General features: G+C 35.8%; 1 protein-coding gene across 2 annotated transcripts; it reads right to left on the bottom strand.

Moving 5' to 3' along the window:
* Window positions 1-455: 455 nt before the first annotated feature.
* Window positions 456-4,077, bottom strand: LOC127080767 (bZIP transcription factor 18). Of its 2 annotated transcripts, XR_007788040.1 has the most exons (5): window positions 3,499-4,077; window positions 3,260-3,392; window positions 2,744-2,828; window positions 1,352-1,803; window positions 456-782 (listed from the first exon to the last, which is right to left on the bottom strand). XR_007788040.1 is itself a non-coding variant. In XM_051021069.1 (4 exons), the coding sequence occupies exons 1-4, from the start codon at window positions 3,840-3,842 to the stop codon at window positions 1,424-1,426; spliced, it is 942 nt and encodes a 313-aa protein (XP_050877026.1). In that variant the 5' UTR covers window positions 3,843-4,077; the 3' UTR covers window positions 1,264-1,423. The 2 variants fall into 2 exon arrangements, 1 of the variants encoding a protein (XP_050877026.1); XM_051021069.1 differs by lacking the exon at window positions 456-782 and having other exon boundaries at window positions 1,264-1,803.
* Between the last annotated feature and the right edge of the window lie 18,050 nt (window positions 4,078-22,127).

The raw sequence follows: 22,127 nt of genomic DNA on the forward strand, positions 1-22,127 counted from the left end.
GATAAAATTCAAGTTATTATGGAGCAAACTTGGTTTTGTTAATTGTTTGGCAATTTCAGCACAGACCAGGAGGCCACTCTGAGTTCAATATTATTTTTACTAATGCTGTTTCTAATATTCTCTTCTTAAGATAAATTAACGTGGAACCTACTGAATCATTCAAACATGCTTCGTATTTGGTGCTAAAAAAATGCTTATTTGGCAATAAAAAATGTGTTAAAAATGTAAATAATTAAAAAAGTGCATTTTTTTCTGCTTTAAAGAATAGTGCTAGCTAATCATTATCTAAAGTTCTACAACAAACATCACCCTTTGATCATTTGCTACTTAAGACAACATGTAGCTTTACTTTTTCCCTTTGACTTACAAAGGTTGAAGCATTACTTAATAGCTCTACTCAATCTATACTACCTTCATAATCTTACTAACATATGTCTATAGACTAGCAGAATAACTACTGTCAACAACTATCAAACATATTTTTCACTTCTTTTCCTTCAAAATACAGATAATACGACCCATCTAAAATCACTAGAAGCAATTATTATTTGTTCATGTCATGCTTTCCTTGTATCAGCTGATGGGTTTTTGGTTTTGAATAAATCTAACACTATACAATGTAATACAAAAATTGCCAAAGCTTAATGAAAAGGGAAGGAAAATGGCAATAGAAAGGATAATAAAAGAGGAGATAGCACCAAGTGCTTGCCATTTATTTCCTGCCTAAAACATGAGACCAACTAGTAAAGTATATGGAAGCTCGTTCAAATTACTTCAGAAAACTGTCAGGACAGTTAAACAGCAAAGCGCGGTTAGATTTTGTATGCACAAAAACTAAACTCAATGGTCTGTCCATGCCATACCATGTCCATATGTATGAACAGAAATTAATGACAAAAGGTTCTTTTGTGCTATACATGTAGAAATGAGAACTGGTACAAAGACTTGTTAGTATGTGCCCAGTGCAGAAATGAGTACAAGGATTGAGAAATATTATTAAATAGAAGGTGTCATTTAGTATAGAAAAATTTATGAAAAGCTCTTGAGAAAAAAAAATTATCACATTAATAAAGTATTGTACAACAATGACCAGAATGGATCATATACTAATCAATCAGACTTCAATCTCCATAAATTAATTTCAATACTAACAGAAAATTAGAGAAAATAAAGAGCAGATAAAAAAAAAAAGCTACTTGAAGATGTTTGTTTCACTTTACTTTGGAGAAATATTTTTGTTTAAAAAAAAATCTCAAAAACCAGTGAAATGAAGTACTTTTTTCAATATAAGCTAATCCACATACACCCTCAATCAAATAAATAATTGAATAGAAAAACAAAAAATCAATACCTTTGGGTCTCACTCATGTCAATCTATGAACAACCCAAAAAATAGGGTGGTGACATGTTAGTAAAATTTGCATCAAAAGGCGTTGTTGGTTTTATTAACAGAAATGGAGGGACCATCAGGCATCAGAACATGAGAAACCCTGTGGCCAATGTCCAGCCCCTGAAACTGGCCGATAGAATCACTTGACAGCATTTCTGACAAATCATATGAAGTGGGTAGATCAAACTGAGGCTGGTGGGGAGAGGATATGTTAGATGGGAATGAATGATGAAACTGCTGCATTTGCATGGCTCGAAGTTCGTTCTGACCATGTTGTGGCTGGTGCAGGAAGGGTGAAGCTTGAGAATATGAAAGTTGATGCATTCCCAAACCATATGTATCAGCATGGGTTGTTACCTCTCCAGTAGCAACCTTCAGCCTATCAACTTCATTCTTCAAAGCTTCATTTAGAGCTGTACATTTTATTTTATTAGAATATTTTTAAAACTGGAGGTCTGAGTCATGTAAATGAGTTGTATGTAACTGCATATAAACTGAAATTTAAACAAAACAGAAACACTACTAGCAGGTTATTGATCATGTGCAATGATTTGAAAACTGGACTAGTCATCAAAGTAGTGGAGGTTTTGATTCATGGTTGATGATTTTAACTCGGTAGTTGAAGTAGTGATAAATGAAGATGATTTTCAATATTAAATAATATATGAAGTGATAAATTGAAGTTTACAAGGTATCAACAACAACAACCAAAGCTTTATCTCACTAAATGGAGGCGGCTACATGGATCAACTTTCGCCATAATGCACTATCCAAGACCATACTTCTATCCAAATCGTTAATCTTGAGATCTTTCTTAGTAAATTCTCTTATAATTTCTCTAGGTCGCTCTCTTCCTCTAGTTGTTTGACTTCTCTCCATCTGATTTACTCTCCTATTCAAATCGTTAATCTCAAGATCTTTCTAAATAACTTATCTTATAGTCTTTTTAGGTCTTCCTCTAGTTGTTTGACTTCTCTACATCTGATTTACTTTTCTCTACATGCCCAAACCACCTAAGTCTATTTTCCACCATCTTCTCTACTATAGGTGTTATCCCAGCACTCTCTAATATTTTCATTTCTAATCCTATCCTTTCTAGTCTTACCACACCATCCAACGCAACATCCTCATTTCTGCTACACTTACTTTATTCTCCTGTCATAATTTTTTGATGATTTCATTAATTAGGGTTAAACTAAGTTATTGGGCTTTCATGTTATAGTGAAACATAACAACAAAACCAGCAAAAGAATTAGCATAAAGTAACAGATATCAAAGCTAAACATGGATAGCAAAAAAAACAAGATGAAAAATGGAAATAAAATCTTGCATATTAACATGGCTTAGACGTACCATCACATAACTTAGCTTGTTGCTCCATGCCTTGTAACCTAAGCTTCAGCTCGGTATTTTCACTAGACAGACCACTTGTATCTCTCTGAAAAAAAATGTATCAGAATGCATAAGCCTCACAATTACAAAGCACAATGGCTTAAACCACTAATGCAAAGAAACCAAGTTCAATTAAAGGAAACAAGAACGTGCTCATTTTGAATAATAATAATAAATGACCATAAGAATGATAAGCAAACCAATAGTCCAGTGAAGAAAATAACCGAAGGTTGGGTATCTATTCATGCCTATTTGAGCTTCACATAAAGTATATAATCATGTGTAAAGACCACTAAATATAATCCCAATGTCCATTAATATCTCTTATATTTGCATATTTAAAATACACACAATATATGAACCAACATCACAATTAGCACACTTTTCACGGTTCGATTATAATTTATAGCCGGTTAAAACTGAAATAACTAACCCTAACAATAGTTTTGTTCAACGCATACAATGATAAGTAAGAACCTGAAAAAGATTTAATTGAGCAGAAAGAGTCGTTGCTTCAGTTTGAAGAGTATGAATTTTTCTCTCAAGCTCAACAACATAACAAGCTTTCCTCTCTTTCGAACGTGCAGCAGATTGACGATTCGCCAGAATCCTGCATCAAAATTCACGATCTATAAACGACTTCGTTTCAATACAAAAACCAGATTGGAAATTGTATCGTTAGACAAAATTGTGCGTTAGGTTATAGAAAGAAGGACCTCTTGGCTCGTTTGGGATCAACGGTCCACAATTGGGCGAGTTTATCAGGGGACATAGCCTTCTTAGATTCGATTCCTTCCGATAACATGGAAGAAGATGTATCGGCGGAGTTGCTACGGCGGTGACCGGGCCTGCCGGTGTCTCCATTGGCAGGAGGAGAATTGAGTTTGGATCCGGAATTCTCGGAATCAATGTAGGAAGAGAGGAGATCGTCGTGTGGTTGTGGATCTTGGAAATGGAGCGGGGAAGCGTCGAAGTCGAAGGGATCCATTTCAAGGTCGAAGTCGTCGGGGATTCGGAAATGTACCTCCGATTGAGATCGACGGTGGAACGGAGACGACATCGTTGTGTTGTTGTTGTTTCCGATTCGGTTTGAACCCGGTTTTTTTCTTCTTCTGCTTTTCTCCTCCCCGCTCACTCTTACACTTGCGGTTCTCTTCTCTCCTTCCAAATGATAATAAAAAATTCAGAGGGAAATCTCTATGGCGTTGGCACAGCGATTATTATTACTACTAATGAAGTCTCCTGCAACATAATAATATGATTATTACTGGTACTACCATTTTTGTTTGATTATTTCTGCTATTTTTCTTTACCTCTTGATTATTTATCGGTACAAATAAAGAAAAGATTTTCCAATAAAAAATGGTTATTTTCTTAGATGAGTAAGTTTATCTATATTTATTAGTAAATATAAAATAAATATGTTTTCTTCTTTTAATTATACTGATTTATTTTGTTTATCATATTAATTAAATTCCATTGAAATAAAAATAATCTTAGTGTAATTAAGGATATTAGGGGGACTAGCATGGACCGGATCCCCCTTCACACCACATCTTCTTCTAATATTATGTAGGTTAATTGTCCTCCATACCACATCTTCCATTTCTATTATTAAGTAGGTTAATTGTTGTATGGATAAAAAGTACACATTTTTGCAATTTAGTTGATTGTATAATCAATCTAGCCCCACTTTGAATATATGTGTGTAAAATTGTTCTTCTATTATCCCTGGTCTCTTTCATTCTTTATAGCTCTCTATCGATGGATATTGTTTATTGATCTAATGCCTATCAATATCATTGTCTTTTCATTCGATGGTAACCCTTTAACATTTTGACGACTATTGATTACTCTTCCTTGCTTGTGTTTCGAATTTTATTCATCCTATAATAAATGATTTAGTTGATTATTTTATATAGATTAAAAAAATAAAAGAGAATCTTATTTTTATTAAAATATCTCTTATTAAGTATTGAGAATGATAAAAATAATATTATTCAGAGAATAGAATTAAAAAAGATCTATTATAAATTAAAATGAGTCATTTATTTTAAGACATTTTTTTATTTTAAATAGATCATTTATTGTGAGACGGAGAGAGTATTAATTTATTAATTCTTTGTATACTAATTATAACTATTATTTGTGATTATGGATAAGTCATTCATATATATCAAGCTTATACTCCATCATCCTTGTATCGATCACAAGATCGATCGAACTCGTCTTCCACGAGTTTCTTAGTTATTTCGTTCTTTTCTTTGAAAGTCTTTTTCGGCCTCTATTTGTGTATCTCGGAGTCCGGCCATCACAAATGAATTAATAAAAGTCGGTATAAATATTATCAGTACACAATCTCCCAAACATGAAACCTGCAAAAGCATAATGTTTTAATTCATAATAAAACTAGACATATTGAAGTTGGTATAAACATACGGTACATCGTCCTCCCAGCATAAGGCTTATATGAGCGAAGTGTTTTAGCTCTGTTCATCATACTTATTTCACTATTTACTTAATTAACCTAAATGGGTATTATGTTTCCTTCCTCTAATTGAGTGATTGTAACTCTTTGGAAACATGTGCCTTTGAAGACTAGGGTTTCAGCCCTATTAACTAGTGTGTGTAATGAAACTTATGACCTATCATCCACTTATTCTCCTTTTTACAACTTTTTCACCATTTTTTTTCTTTTTTAATCTTTCATTTTGTCTTCTCCAAAATTCTAGTGAAAAATTCCTTTTGTGTTAACTCTATCATTTTTCTTGCGCTCAAGTATTTTCCTTCTCCTATTTTACTTTTTTTATTAATCTAGGTATGGTTTTTATTAGAGAATATGATTCCACGGGAAAGTTGGTTGAATCAGAAACGATTTTTGAGCGATAAGGTTTATAAACTCGTTGTTTAAAAAATGCAAAACGGGGCGATGTCAAAATAGATTGGAAGTTTGTGGAATAGGAAATATTAGAAATTTATAAGAATTTATCTAATGATAATGACGATGTTAGTGGTGCTGATTTAGTGTCTTATTCCTCAAAATCAACGAAGTTGCTCATTTCGCTCACCACTTTAGGAATTGTCGCTTTTTGTGATGAAGTGTTGAGTATTGATTCGCTTTATAATGACAATGACTAGATTCAAACTTCTTGAGTTGGATTAAATGTTTCCTACATAAGCAATGAATTCGACATGATTTTAGAATCCTATTTGGATGGTGAAAAAGTATACATGCGGTGGTCAAAATGGGTGGGTGATGAATACTTTTATTTCAATACCGAGGTAATAGTTGACTTTAGGGTTGACATATCATTCAACATTTACAGGCGTTGGTTTAAAGGTTTTAAAAGTTTATCCCTCTCAAGTTCATAGTGTGCATTATAACACCCTAAACCCCGTATACAATTTTAACGCATAATTTAATAAAAATTCCAACCACATAAGGTGTCACTTACATCAAACATATCATGCTCCATAACACAGGTTATAAAATGTCACGTAAAACCTGTCATCGCATGATCACCTTCACTTAGGGTATCATCACATCATAATCATCATTAAATCCATTAAACATGATAATTGCAACTCATGACGTTTAGTCTCATAAACTTCAACTTTCATAACGCAACAAAAAAAGTTGTAATATTCAACTCGCCACAACTTTGAAATCTCATCAAACATAAATAACAACTTCAACAAAACAAAAGAAGTGAAAGCAGACGTTTCCAACCCAATGTTACATGATCAGAGCAAGACCCTACTAAAGAAATGACAAACTATTGGAAGCCACTCCAAGAGCTACCTTCCACTTACTTCAGTAATGCTACTCCTGAGTATATGTGTGATGTCTATGTAAAGGCAACATTCAAACTGAAGGTGTGAGAAACAACAAACCAATATAAACAACGTAAAAAATGCTAAGGTAGATAATACACATCAAATACACATTCATTACACAACTATCAATAACTTATTCTCACACCCAATTCACGACAACATTCACATAATTACATCCAAACATAAACATCACGAAAAATCAACGACATGTGCAATCATATATGCAAATGTATTCCACAACTGACTCATTATGCATGCGGTACCATTCATGAACAATCAGGTTTATGTTGCTCCTGATCCCCATCATAGAACCAGAGCACACCAATCATCACCATCAACATAGGTAAATGTTTCACCAATACCCACCTAAAACTGGCTACTCACTCTTGATCCCCACCATAGGACCAGAGAACACCAAAACTGGACTGAAGCTCGTACACCATGATGCATGACTCTCAACAACACGCATTAACACAACAAGGTTCACTAAAAAGGATCCCCATACACATCTCACCATTTATGCATCACATCATTCATCATGCACAAAAATAACTCATGTTACTATATTTATAACATCAACAAACAACATCAACTCATCAAACATGATTCCATATGCATTCATTCATGTTACTTCACCAAAACAACAACACATCATCGTATAAACATAACAATTCACTAATCAATCATACAAGTCATCATAAACATCTCTATAATAGATAATTGACTATAACTCAAACATTTCACCAATCACTACTGTCGCATACGCGAAAAACAACCGGCGGGAAAAGACACAGAGCCGCCACCGTGCGTTATTTATCCCAAAGAAGGGAAAGGAAACGCTCGAAGTAAACCTGAAAAAGGGGAAAGGAATGGTCCTACGACCAGAGATTGCAAGGTACGGGAGTCGGTTACGCAAGGGGAAGGTATTAGCACCCCTCACATCCGTCGTACTCGACGGGATCCACGCTAAAAAAGAATAGGATAAGGTTGCTGATAAACTGCTTAAAAACTGTATGCACTGGAGGAATAAAACGAGCGAAAGAAAACGGAGAAAACGGACTCGGCAGGATGTCGCATCCTGGGCCTACGTAGTTTGTCAGAAACAAACATCAGAGTTGACGTAGTTCGGGGAAATGGGGAACGTGCTCGCTTGGATATCGCATCCTATGCATACGTATCTTCTCTAACCAGAGTAAGAATCAGAGCACTCGTAGCTCGGCTAACGCACGCCGAAACAAAACGCTAAAAAGACGCTGAGATGCCAAAGCAAACACACGCCAGGAAACGGAATGCCAATAGTTGGTCTTACATCCAACTCCAAACAAACAAACACAAACAGGAAACAGACTGCCAATAAATGGACTTATGTCCGACTCCAAACACCAAACGAGGAAACAGAATGCCAATAGCTGGACTTACATCCGACTCCAAACAAAGAAAAACAAACAGGAAACGGAATGCCAATCAATGGGCTTACATCCAACTCCTAACAATGAAACGCAAACAGGAAACAGACTGCCAATAAATGGTCTTACATCCAACTCCTAAAAAACACACACAAAAAGAAGAAGGATCTCAATTGCAACTAGGGCAAGAGAAAAGGAAGGTCTCAATCGCAACGAAGGCGAGAGAAAAGAATCGCAACAAGGGCGAAAACCAGCAAGGATTAATGTTAGTCGTCAGTCAAACTCGACAAGACGTCGCATCTCGTGCCTACGTATCTCATCTGAACATGAGAATCAGATTTGTCGTAGTTTGGCTAAACTATTTCTGTTTGTTTTGTATTTTTTAGGTGAACAACGTTACTGCGCAATCTACCGGATGCTCGACCTTTGGAGACTTACTCACCTGTAGTAGAAGGAGCTAACGTGTCCTTAAAAGAAGATCAAGTTTGTTTGTGTTTTAGGAATGCTCACGCAAGAAAGGAAGTCATAGACGAAGGAACCGTGCTACCTTAATTGACATGCAAACGAGAGACTATGCGAAGTCTAGCAAACCTAGGGGATACAATCACACCACACAAAAACATATAACATGAAGTAAACACACCAACAAGGGGGCTCAAACATCCAAGGGTGAGGCTTTAGTTAAGGGGTCATATCAACCTCGACAAACAAGCCAGGCTTTAGTCAAGAGGGGTCATATCAACCTCGACAAACAAGCCAACTGGAAGGGTATGTGAGGGCTCTTAACCACTGACATTGACCGTCAGGGTGAGCAGATGAAAGGTAATGAGGATAAGACCTCATAGCTCTTAACCCGGGCCTGGGTGAGCTTCAAATCAATGAAAACGTGGGGATCCAGAATGAGGGACCCTACTCCACTTGACTGACTCTATATACAAGGATCTTGGGTTAGGTTCAAGAGCCTTAGCACGTAGTGCGAGTATAATGAACGACTCAAATGATTAACAGGGGACTGACTGCTAGTCCCTTCTATCTGTCAATTGCCTCTTCACTTAGGAGGACTTCAAGTACATGGCACAAATATAAACAATCACAGTCATTGCCTCTTAAGGAGGACTTCAGCCAAATGCCTGCCAAAAGAAACGACAGGGCTTCCAGACTACATGGAGTTAGAGGATGATTACCTAGGTGGTATGCCAACCACAAGCAAAGCAAAGCTCAAGCAATGAGCTAAAACGGCTAATGTACCTGTAAGAAAGTCAAACAAGTCAATATTCACATTCAGACAAATCAAACAGACAGTCAATAGTGGCTCTATATGTACACAAGTCAAGCTCTATGTGCAAGCATTCAAGTGATTCCACCAATGAACCTACAACACAAAGGATTAGTGCACAAAGTGATTTGCATCTCAAGTAATGAGATCAACATCCATCATTAGAGTTAATTGCTTGAACCTGAAATACAAAGCTCCAAAGGTGAGTACAAACCACTAGTACCAAGACTAGGGTCAAAGGCAAAGCAAAAAGTCAAAACAGCAGCCAATATTCAGCATGAAGCACATTTATTCAAGTAAGAACATGTCCTAAAAAGGACCAAACTCAAATCCTAAGGCAAATCCATCTAATGGTCGTGCTAAGGCAAAGGCAATCATAAAGCACACAATTGGACATCAAGAGTAGAAATTCCATATTAAAACAGAAATGAATTAAATAACCATGGAAATTTTTATGTGCACACAACATGTTAAACACAAGCATCATGCAAAAAATTGGAATCAGAAAAGCTCAATTGACATGTATATGAAAATGAACAAGAGCAACATCAAATTGTGTGACACACATTGTCACACCATACATTCATGTGTCCCAAACAGAGATGGAAAATGCTAAAAATGCCAAAAAAAAATCTCAAAAATCAAGAAACATGTTAAGAATCAGCATATCAAATTTCAAAGCAATTGGCCAAACAATGAGCATTTCACAAAAGAAATAGCACAACATGTCACATTTTGCATCATGTTCAAACAACCAAGCATATTCAAAATTCTAGAAATGATAAAATCAAGAAATCAGCACCACAAAATAATAGACATCAAGATGAACATGTAGCAAAAAATTTGGGTTAAATTGGATGCATATGCTATTTTTTATGATTTTTTGAAATACATGAACAAATATGAAATAATATTGAAAACCAAATGGAAATGAAAATGAAATGAGAATTGGAACAATGCAACAGCTATGGTTCGAACTCAGGACACTCAGGTCAAAAGAAGCGCTGGTAAAACAATTAAACAAATCACAACAACACAAGCCAGGAATCGAACCCTGTACAGGGAGGTCCAAGGCGTGCATGAAGCGCAGCGTTTCATTTAACGCGTGGAAGCCACCTCAGCGGTCAAGCGCCATGCAAGCGCGGTCAAACAAATGAAGGCCAATGGATACGCCATGCAGGCGCTTATGTGGATACACGCTGGACAAAACCCTAGCGCCAACACAGCCAGTTGCAGACGGTGGCTTGGACGGTGGTTTCCACCGTCTTCCTCGTTGAGACGGTGGCGCTACGGTGATGTTCATCGCAAAAATTTCCAGAAACGCACATATGATACATCATTCGAAAGCTTATCTCATGAGGAATACGAATCTATGATTAATTTGGCCTAAATCTCAAAGAATTAAGAGAATCGAACAGAAACATTATTGCACACAAACTTTCAACTCAGCATAACTCACTCAATATTCATCCATTTTCCACAAAATTTATATCAGAATTCTCAGCATAAAAAGATCTACAATATCATGGCAATGAAATGAAGAATTAAGAGATGCGAATTCTAACCTCTTTGAAGAGCAGTGGATGAAAACAGTGGATTCAAGAGCTTAAATCTTCCAGATCTTCTCCTTCACTTGTATATTGAAGCTTTAGGCACGAATTGATGCTTGAAATGGCTTGGATCTTGATCAAATTGCAACTTCCATCTTCATGTTCTTGAGCTTGGTGTGCACGATACTTGGCCAAAATCTTCAATCCAGAGCTTGATCCTTCATCAATAACACTTGCTGAACAAGATTATGCAATGAAATTCATGTGCTATGTGGAGAATTTTGAAGTTTCAATTGAGAGAAAAAATGGAGGGAAAACCAAAATCTAGATCTAGAATGTGTAAGAATGAACAATTCTGTTACAATTAGGCTTTTATATGACAGGTTAATCACTTTGCTAATGGTAATTAGTCATGGCTAATGGAAAGTTAATGAAAAATGAGGTGTTATGCACAATTGGTAAATTCACCTTATGCATGGCAAAATGGACGTGAACAGTGCACATGCATGGTTCAATTACACTTAAAATGAACTTATGAACATGATAGGCTTGGAATTAAACTCATGTGATCAACCAAATTTAAATTCTTCATTTTCCCTCCAAAAAGCACATGCATGGCCAAATGATCATATGATATTATTTCATGCAATGCAATGATAGATTTGGAAAATATTGGTCATGAGAAGCAATATGCAAAAAGAGTGGCCTAAATTGGGGTTTTGAATCAAAAGTTATGGCACTCTGAAGTTTCATGCACACTTGGTGATCATTTGCTCATAACTTCTCAACCATTCATCAGATGCTCATGATCTTGGACTTTTTGGAAATGGGAGAGAAAGATATTCAACTTTCATGTTGACCAAAATTTCATTTGAAGCTTATTTGATGTTGGAAAGTCAAGTTGAATATGGTCCAAAAACTTGCCATTTTTGGAAACTTGAAATTACAGGTCACTTTCCATTTTGGGAAAATTTTGATCTGACTTCAAAATCTTCAAGGTAGATGTTTGACATGATGAATAAGCCTCTTTTGGACATGAATGAAGTGTCTCAAACCATTTCTCCACCTCCTAGCCCTCAGTTGACTTTACAGTTGACTTGTATGGGCCTCAGATGACCTGGACATGCACTGTGGACTTTGGACCTCTACCACTTGGCAAAATTGCTTCAAAATGAACCTTGATTCATATAAACTCTATAGAATACTCATGTGGCTCTCATCTCAAGGAAATACTTGCCCTTTTGCACAGATGAATTCTCTTGATGCCAATGCTTATTGATATGGTGCAATGCAATATGTAATGTAAACGACCTAAAAAATGAAATGAATGCATGAATGGGGGTGCAAATTTGAGGTGCTACAACTACCATGAGGTATCTCTGCATGTTAGCTTTCTAACACTTCAAACGGCACGTTATTTGGACATACGGATCAAAATATACTGCCAAAAACGTTAGACAATACAACAAGGTAAAACATAATTTTTCACAAAATTGGCCTATGACAATCGATTGCCATAGGATGACAGTCGATTGTTTCCAAGAGGATTTCACTACTGACTTCTAAAAATAGACTAATAATTGATTGTAATGTTAATTTTTTTCAAAAATTGAACTGGTGCAATCGATTGTCATTTGGTGACAATCGATTCTCACTGAAGCTTTTTTCCAAAAATCCCAATTTTTACAACATACGATCTTTATCCCTCTCATCTCAACACCCTCATACATCATCCAAAATTAATTCCCACAAATTTAACAGACCCAAACATGAGTTTTAATAGTGAATCATACTATCATAATTATTAACATATAACCACTTATTTCACCATAATTCATAGCAATTTCATCAATAATTTTAACATGAAATTAATCATCAATCATGAACACACTCAGGCATTCAAACATTCATCAATGGAAGAATTTTATATATGCATGTTCATGATATTTCAAACATAGGTTCAACCACAGAAACACATATACACACAAGATCAACCAACAATTTTCATAAATTCATCATAAACCACTCATAAGAAGGAAACCCTAAGAACCCTAATGAGGTTAAGGACTTCTCATCACTACCCCATCATGCAATACACCTAATTGGCAACCCTTTCTCCTCCCTTATCTTAGATTTCAGTATTTGATGATGATCCGTGAAGCTTCTATGAGTTCTCTCCTCAATTTCCTAGCTTGCTCCTCTTCCCCTATTTTGCCTCTTTTCTACATGTCTGAAGTTTTTCTAAAAATATAGTTATTTTCATACTTTTAAAATATATACTACCTCTCCACTTTGTCTAATTATGGAACTTCACTACTTCAAAAAGTGTTTTTAATGTTGGACGCGAAATACATTTTACTTCGGCTATAGTAGCGAGGTAACGAAGACGTCATGAAAAGTAACGTCTTATTACCTCGGTTATTTAAACATTGAGGGTCAAATTAATTTGCACATGGGTTCGAACCCCAACATTTGTATTTTTATTATTTACAAAGCTAGTGATTAATACATCTCAATTTACAATAAAATCGAGGGGTAAGATATATTATTTTTTAATTGAAATTCGTTACATTGTTTACACAGAAAATAAATAAAAATAATTTGTTTACAAACTACAATATTTACCCAGAATATTAAATTATTTACACAAAATAATAAAATAAAAATTAATTTATCCTTGAAGATTATATGTTGGATCTTCGACTCCTTGATATTTGGGCAAGGTCAACTGCTTCACCTTGCAAGTATTTGTTTCTGATATAAAACAAAAAAAATGGTTAGAAAAAAAGGATATAAAAATAAATGATTTTCTACTCAAATGAATATTTAAAAACACAAACCTTAAACCCATATAATTTTCTGCACTTGCAATCCATCATAGAAAACTCATAATGGAAAAAGTTAAAGTGGAGGATGTAGATAGTTTCAAGTATTTCATGACGTTTATCTATCAATTATAGATATCAGAAGACCTTTATAATGGAAGTGTCTTGAACGTTGATAACCATAAAATGAACTACAAAGATTTGTTTAGGTTTCACGCTAAGTTATCCCCCCGGTTTTGTTAAAAATCGATGTGGGCATGATTTTTTTAAAATTATATTCTTTACACAGAATATTGAAAAGCAATAATATAACAAAACCAGAATTTTGGTGTAAGAAGTAATATGGTCTAAATATTGCACGCATCCAATTTCTAGGAGTTATCTTGTTCAACCATTGAATGCATCCAACTTCTAAAGGAATTATATGTTCAAACTATTGAAAAAAATATTTTTCTGCACTTGCAATCCCTCATAGAGAACTTTTACAAGCTTCTAAATACAACAACAACAACAACAACAACACCGTTTTGTGAGATTGATCCCAAAAGAATGATGCGTTCGAGTTTGGAACGGCTACATATAAGTTAAGATTATGGTAAAATCTGTCTAACGAGTGCTTTTATAGTAAAATGTTATTTATCTTATCTCTCGATTATTATGGAAATCGACAAGATATATCATTTAGTTTACAAAAACAATATAATAATTAAAAAAAGTTTCCTGATCCCCTCAAATTTTTTGAATTACTGAGATAATAAGTTGATTGTCCCCTCGGTTTTGTTAAAAGTCGGGGTAATATGTGATTCCTACTTCTAAAAAAAATCAAGGAACGAATTGGAATCATATCCACTAGAATAGCAATGATCATCCATATTCAAAAATATAATGTATCTTTTGAATTTCAAGGAGGCGTTTGAGCTTCTCTGATTGTTTCACTTTCTATTCTACACTTTATTTAAACATTATTTCCTAATTTCGACGTCTCATTTTCAACTCTTTGTGTCTTCAAACCTAGTTTCAAAGTCTTTTATTTTCTTCAAAAATATCTTCAACAACCTTAGATGAAAATCTTTTGTTTGTTATCAATGGAAAGTTTGTTGATTTTGATGATTTAAAAAACAAGGGTTTTGATATAAGGAAAACTATTCGTAAACAAAAGTTGAATGGTTATTTTGGCATTCTTCATGGACTCATCTACATTAATCTCGTTAAAGAGTTCTATTAAATACCTCCGTTGGGCCATCTGGTCATGATGTTGAGTCAATCCAGTCTTATGTCAATGACGTTCCTATCACAATTACTCAATCACATATTTCTCAGACAATAAAATGTGAAGAGGAAGGTTATTATGTTGAACATTATGGATTCGACAATGCCTATAAAGATCACCTTCGCCTAATTTATATTAACTACGATAATCTCAGTAGCCTTATTACTCTATGACCAATTGGAAAAGTTTTGTATCAACTTCTAGTGTCAAATCTTCGTCCAAGAGAGAAAGAACTGGAAACGTTTACTTGGAATGGCAAGCATCTCTTGTTATTCCTTACCAAGAACATCATTGTTAATCTTCCTCTTATCATTTTTAACTTCTTAAAATAAATGATAATCATTTTTAGGAAGGAAACGATTTTCCTCTTACCATATGATAGAGTTCTTTTTGAACTTTTCTCTCGATTAGGGATAATTAATAGTGATGTTATTGAAATTAAGTGGAGTCCGAAATTTGAATATGTCGAATAGTTATTTGTTGTCCTATTTTTAATAATGAAATATTTTCTTTCATATTATTTCATATTCATTTTTATTGATAACATTTTTTTAGAATTACTAATTAATAAGAAAAAAATGAAGAAAAAAAATTAACTAAGAAAAAAAGGGAAGATGGGAAGGCGCCAAGTGAGAAATCCTTGAAAAAAATCTTAAATGCAGTTACAGGGATTCGAAGTGTGTTCCTTAATAGTTATGTTCCCCCGGTTTTCTAAAACAACGGTGTAATAGGCTTATTATTATTTTTTTGTAAAAATGTTGTGTTCAGTTATAACTATAGTACCTCATTTTTTTATTAAACCGAGGGGAAATATTATTTTCTTTTATAAAAAAGAAATCAAACACGTCGCTCCAAAGACTTATACGCTCGGTTTTTGGTATGGTAAAGATGAAAGTTTCATCATAAAAAATGTCATTTATAGTAGTGTTTGCCCAACTCAGTAATAGCTTCTCTATTCTTATCCCTAATTTCCCTCAATTCTCACAAATAGTTCAATTCAATCATTTCATTGTTAATAAATTAATTAAAATAAAAATATTATTTATAAAATACTATTTATTCTAATAATTAATTAAAATTCTAATTAATTTCTAAACAATTATATCAAGCTCTTACTCTCGATATACCTCTACTCAAGGACACTTACCCCCACAATCACACAATAAATAATTAAAAACACCAATTAATCAAATAAAATTCTAACAATTAAATTAAATTATTAATTGAATTCAGGGTGTTACATGCATATTGGGGACATTGGTCCTCTATTGTGGTAATTAATTGTCATCGCCTCTAAGCGCTATCTGAGATAGGCAATGTTAACTTCAAGTGTGATTTATTCTCCTTTCCAACTAGGGTCGCATCCCGGTTACACTTTAAGACCTTGTGTATTCGTCGATCTCTAGACAGGTCGGTGCATATTGTCACAGGTTCATTATGGACGTGTTAGCTAAGATTTTCGGCAGAGGGGAGAATCTTAGCATAAGCACAAGTCAAGGGAAATTAGACGTTCGATGACGTGTACATGGTTGAAGTCTTAAGTGGAGAAAAATGGGACTTAGTAATTTTGGAACGTGTTTGGAAGGTATTTCGACAACAACATTTCGACAACATAAAGCACGTCGAAGTGGCGGTTATTTGAGCGCACATTGGTGTTCTATTAAAAAATAAATAACTACTTCTTAGTTTTATCCTGAAAGACACTTGGAGGGAATGAAGGTACGAAATGCATGCAGAAGTCTACGTGGCTAAAGTTGAAGAATGGAACGTTAGAAAGCAGTTATTTCATACTAGTATAAATAGAGTTTCTAGTGTTAGAATTCGATGTGTTCATTTGATTTCATCATAGAATCTCACATATACTCAAAGTACGAGTGTTAGAGAAAATAATTTTACTGAGAGGATGTATGAATCTTGAATCACCACCTTTATTTCAATGCAAAGTTTTTAATTCATCTTATGATTTATGTCCAGTTGGTCTCATCTCTACTTTAATTGAATTTATGTTTTATTTTCCATTTTTACAATATTTCTCGTTCTTTCATTATTGTCGAAGTGACATTTTTTACATCCTTTTTACAACTATTACGACCAAGTCGAAATCAGACTCTCTCAACCAACACTATAAAAACATTATTTTTAGCATTATGTCATAGGATTCTCTAGTTGATCCTGCAAGTAACTTTTAAATAAGAGACTAATGGTTGTTTACCAAATTTTAGCGTAAATAAATTGGCACACCCAATGGAACATGTGCTAAACTCTTTCCTGTTATAGATATACATAAGTTTCTTTCATAAACTTGTGTTGTATTCATGAATTATTCTGGATAGTTTGCATTCGTTTAAGAAGCGGAAAGTCTTTACCAAAAATGACGCACCCCTCTATTGATAACACTAGTGCATGAAACAATCCCCATAATGTAGTAGGACAACCAGTCAAATCGACAGTTGAAATTGTGGTTGTGTCAATGTCTATTAGGGAAACTGCTTTGGTGGTGTCATCGATGCCAGTTGCACCGGTACCATCACAGGGGATAACACCCCCACCACAGTCAAGAAATACCTTGTTCAGCCCTGCGATCACAAGGCCTTTGTTTGGGTTCTCAATTTCAATGAATAATAGGGATTACCCTTATGGCATACCAACGTCGATGATGGTTGGCTTACATACCAACATGTTAACTTTTAGTGATAATACAATGGCAAGTGTGTCGTCGTATAACCTATAAAATGCCTCGGCGTCGACCATCAATAATATGGTTCGATCGAGAGGGATATGTTATATCCCCCAAACAATGCCATCATTGAATACCACTTCCATGGTGGCTATGAGGCAACAAATTGACGAGAGTAACCTAGAGTTAGTTAACACTCTCACCCAAAAGATGGGGACCATTTTGAATCCGTTGATTACAAACACAAACCAAACGTATGAACTATTGGCAAAACAAATGTTGGACAGGTGGAAACGCCTGAAAACGGATTGGTCCAGGAAAATGTGGGCAAAAACTAAGGATTTCGACCAAAACCAGTCCCAAATAGGGAAGAAGTATAATACTTAGGTCACCCCAATCCCATACCCTGATGGTTTAGAGGAACCAAGATGTTGATCAGGTTCTTCAAAATGTTCAGCAAAATAATTATGATGGGTATAATAACATAGCCAATATGGTCGAACAGATCTTGGCCCAAAATGGACTTAATGTGGGACACCACATGCGTAACTTCATTTCCTCTTTGTTAGAGTATGTACGGTAAATGAGGTTACCTAAGGGTTGGAAAGTCCCCCACTAAGTTCACTGGCAACACTAGTAAGTCGACAATCGAACATGTCACCAGGTACCAAATTGAAGTTGGTGACATAGCGAACAATGAGAATTTGAAAATGAAGTATTTTCCAAATTCTCTTACAAAGAACGCCTTGACTTGGTTCACCACACTTCCTCCATACTCTATTCAAACATGGAGTCATATGGAGAGACTATTTCATGAACAATTTTACATGGGTTAGTCGATAATAAGTTTGAAGGAGTTGGCTAGTGTTAGGCAAAAGGTCCCTGAATCGGTTGATTATTATCTAAACAGGTTCAGACTTCTTAAAGCAAGATGTATTACACAAGTCCTTGAACAAGAACTAGTCGAAATGGCTGCATGTGGCCAAGATTATTCTATTAGGAAGAAGTTAGATACTGAATACCTTAGGGACATGGCAAGGTCAAACGTTTGAAATCTGAAAAAGCCAAAACGAATAAGTACCATAAAAAAGAGAAAGTTGCTTATAGAGAGGCAGACGATTACCCGTCAGACATAGGCGACGAATGTGTCGAAGAGAGTGAGGTAAATGTGGTTGAACTTAAGCCAGGACCTCCCTATGTATGTAAGTTGTTGAAGTTATCGAATGGGAAAAATCTTGTCGAGCCCAGCAAGAATGATAAATTTGTCGATAAAACTTATACTTTTGATATAACCAAATAAGACGAAATATTTGACTTGTTAGTTACATATGGACAAACTATAGTGCCTCAGGGCCTAAAAACTCATCCATTGTAACAAAGAAAAAAGAGAGGTTTATGTAAGTATCATAATTTCTTGAGTCATAAGACTTCTCAATGTGTTCTTTTCAGGGATTTGGTGCAAAAAGCTTTGAATGAGGGCATAATCCAATTTGGCGAGAAGCCGAAGACATCGATGAAGATGGACTCTGACCCAATGCAGACTGAGGGCGCTCACTATAATGAGCCCGTGGAGATCTTGATGGTCGAAGCTACTGAAGGCTTCAACATGGAGGTTGACAAAGGTGAACATATCTCTGTCGTTGCAGATGTTGACACGCAATAGGTATACCCCCAAGCTGAGGAGGGGTTGATAGATTTTTTGGAGCTCTGCAAGCTGAATTACTCTAAGACAATTTTATGCCCAAGGTGTATCGTTGTCTTTGATAAAGAGGCACGGGAGAAATTGGAAAACACCAAGAGTTATGATCCCATAAGGAGAAGAGGAGGAAATCAGGCTGCAAGGTTTGCTAAAAACAATAGAGGTAGACCTTGCAAGAATGAGGAATATATAAGGCAGTTCAGACAACCATGTTAGAGGACTTTTCATCCACTAGCGAATGTATCTAAGGACAAATGGGTGAAGCCCTTAAATTAGAAGGGGGGAAACGAACCCAAATGTAAGGAGATCGACCACAAGGTAGGGATGCCAGATCTAAAGAGACTGAAAGTATCGAAGGGAAAATCACACATTCCCCCGACCTACAATGGAAACAACCTGATTATGTATACTCAGTGGAGGCGTCACCATAGGAAAAAGAAGGTCGATAGGAAAGCCTTTGCAAACAAGAACAAAGCCCCTTAGGTGAAGCATACCACGACTGTGCCGAAGGCTCAGAAGAAGCCTTATTTGAAGAAACTAAGTAAGGAAGACAAAAGGATAGCTGACCAAAGGCTGTCTAGGAGGGTGGTGCATCAAGCCAAGGATAGCTCCAGGTCGAGGGCAAAAACGCCCAAATACACACCTCAATCAGAGGACGAGGCTCTAGAGTATACTCCTCAGCCTAAGGAGGAAGTGCCCAAATGTACACCTCAGTATGAGGACAAGGAGCCAGAGTATACACCTCAGTCGTACGATGAAATGACCGAAGATAATTTCGACATAGAATCTGAGGACGACTTACAAATAAATTGCAGCATAGTCTTAGTGTTTCCTGCTGAATAAGATAGGGTTTCAAAGGTGTCTGAGGTTGTGAAAGACTGCGTACATGACGAGGTTATGAATCAAAAGCGTCTTTGTTACCATGTTATGAACAAAAGTGTTGTTGAAGAGCAACAAGCCATCTTCGAGAGGTAGGACCCTGGAATGACGTACCATCTTAAGCGATTATTCATCAGGGCGAAGGTATATGGTATGGACATCAATAAAGTTTTCGTTGATGGAGGCGTAAAAGTTAAATTGATGTCGCATACATTATTCAAAAAGACGGGGAAGACTGACGTAGACTTTTAGCCCCATAATATGGTTTTGTCGAACTACGAGGGAGAGACCAGTCACATTTTAGGTGTGATGCAAGTTGAGTTATCAGTTGGGTCCACTACAAGGCCAACGATATTCATGGTGATCACCTACAACGACAACTACAACTTACTTCTAGGAAGTGAATGGATTCACGGGGTAGGTGCAGTGCCCTCGACTCTACACCAAAGGGTTTCCATATAGAGAGAAGATGGCATAGTTGAAAATATCGAAGTCGACCATAGCTATTACAAGGTTGAGGTCAGCAAGGTTGGAAAAAAGGATTTTGGAAGGAACTTGGCGAAGATTCTTCCATGTTAGGCAGCTAAGGAGGTCTATACTCCTAAAAAAAAACACTACCTATTTCCTGAACCTACATCTAAACTATAAGTTCATTTGGGACAAAGAGCAGGTGGAAAGTCAGGCAGTCAAAGAAGGAAGTCTGCCCCCACAAAGTGGACCATAGTCGATGAAAATGACTGTTGAGTCAAATTCATTGGCTCATATTTTGTCTTACATGGATGAGAAAAAAATAAATTCGACCCTAGAGGCTGAAGCTCTCCAGAATATGGATTTTGTAGCTAATGTCAAAAACTTTGATAATCTTATAGGTGGCCTAAATGGCTAGACAACGACTTCAGAAAGCCGGAGGCTCGATTGCATATATGACAACGAGCCTTTGAGGTTTGAAAAAGTCTGGCTTGAATCTAATAAGAAAATGCAAGCCCAAGACCCCCTAGAAGAGGTAGATTTGGGTGATGGAGTAGTAAATAGGCCAACATATATCAGTGCAAAAGTTGAACCAAACATGAAAAAAAGGTGGTCAAACTTCTCAAAGAATTCAAAGATTGTTTCACTTGGGATTATAACGAAATGCTAGGATTGAGTCGAGACATGGTAGAGTTAAAGCTGCCAATTCAACTTGGTAAGAAGCCAGTGAAAGAATTTCCAAGAAGTTTCACGCCTGAGATCATGTCGAAGATCAAAGAGGAGATCGAAAGGCTGCTTAGGAGTAAGTTCATAAGAACGATCAGATATGTCAAATGGTTAGCTAATATTGTTCTGGTTATTAACAAGAATGGAACTCTTAAAGTTTGCATAGATTTTAGGGATCTAAGTAATGCTACACCTAAAGATGAATACCCAATGCATGCAGCCGATATGCTAGTAGATTCAGCCGCATGTCATGAGTACTTAAGTATGCTAGATGGGTATTCTGACTATAACCTAATTTTTATAGTTGAAGAAGATGTATCTAAGACAACGTTTCGATGCCCAGGTGCATTGGGAACTTTTGAGTGGGTAGTAATTCCCTTTGGTCTGAAAAATGGTGGGGAAACCTATCAAAGAGCGATGAATTCTATGTTTCATGACTTCATCGAAATCTTTATGTAAGTCTATATCGATGATATAGTTATAAAATTCTCATCAGAAAATGATCACTTAGGCCATCTTTGACAGTCCTTTCAAAGGCTGAGGAAATATGGGTTGAAAATGAATCCATTAAAATGTGCTTTATATGTGCATGCAAGAGACTTGAGATTTGTGGTGCATAAAAGAGGCATAGAGATCAATCAAAATAATACGAAAGCAATTTTTGATCTCAATCCTCCTTCAACGAAGAAGAAAATCGAATCTTTGTTGGGGAAAATAAATTTCCTAAGAAGG

The sequence above is a fragment of the Lathyrus oleraceus genome, chromosome 5 (genome assembly GCF_024323335.1).
Source record: "Lathyrus oleraceus cultivar Zhongwan6 chromosome 5, CAAS_Psat_ZW6_1.0, whole genome shotgun sequence".
In the NCBI taxonomy this organism is placed as follows: domain Eukaryota; kingdom Viridiplantae; phylum Streptophyta; class Magnoliopsida; order Fabales; family Fabaceae; genus Lathyrus; species Lathyrus oleraceus.

What these genes read in the sequence shown, in the direction of transcription:
- LOC127080767 (XM_051021069.1), bottom strand. Translation starts at nt 3,842, where the DNA reads ATGTCGTCTCCGTTCCACCGTCGATCTCAATCGGAGGTACATTTCCGA. An exon ending in GATCCCAAACGAGCCAAGAG is followed by an intron (nt 3,393 to 3,498) that starts GTCCTTCTTTCT and finishes ATTTTGATGCAG; the next exon opens with GATTCTGGCGAATCGTCAAT. An exon ending in ACAAGCTAAGTTATGTGATG is followed by an intron (nt 1,804 to 2,743) that starts GTACGTCTAAGC and finishes TAAAATGTACAG; the next exon opens with CTCTAAATGAAGCTTTGAAG.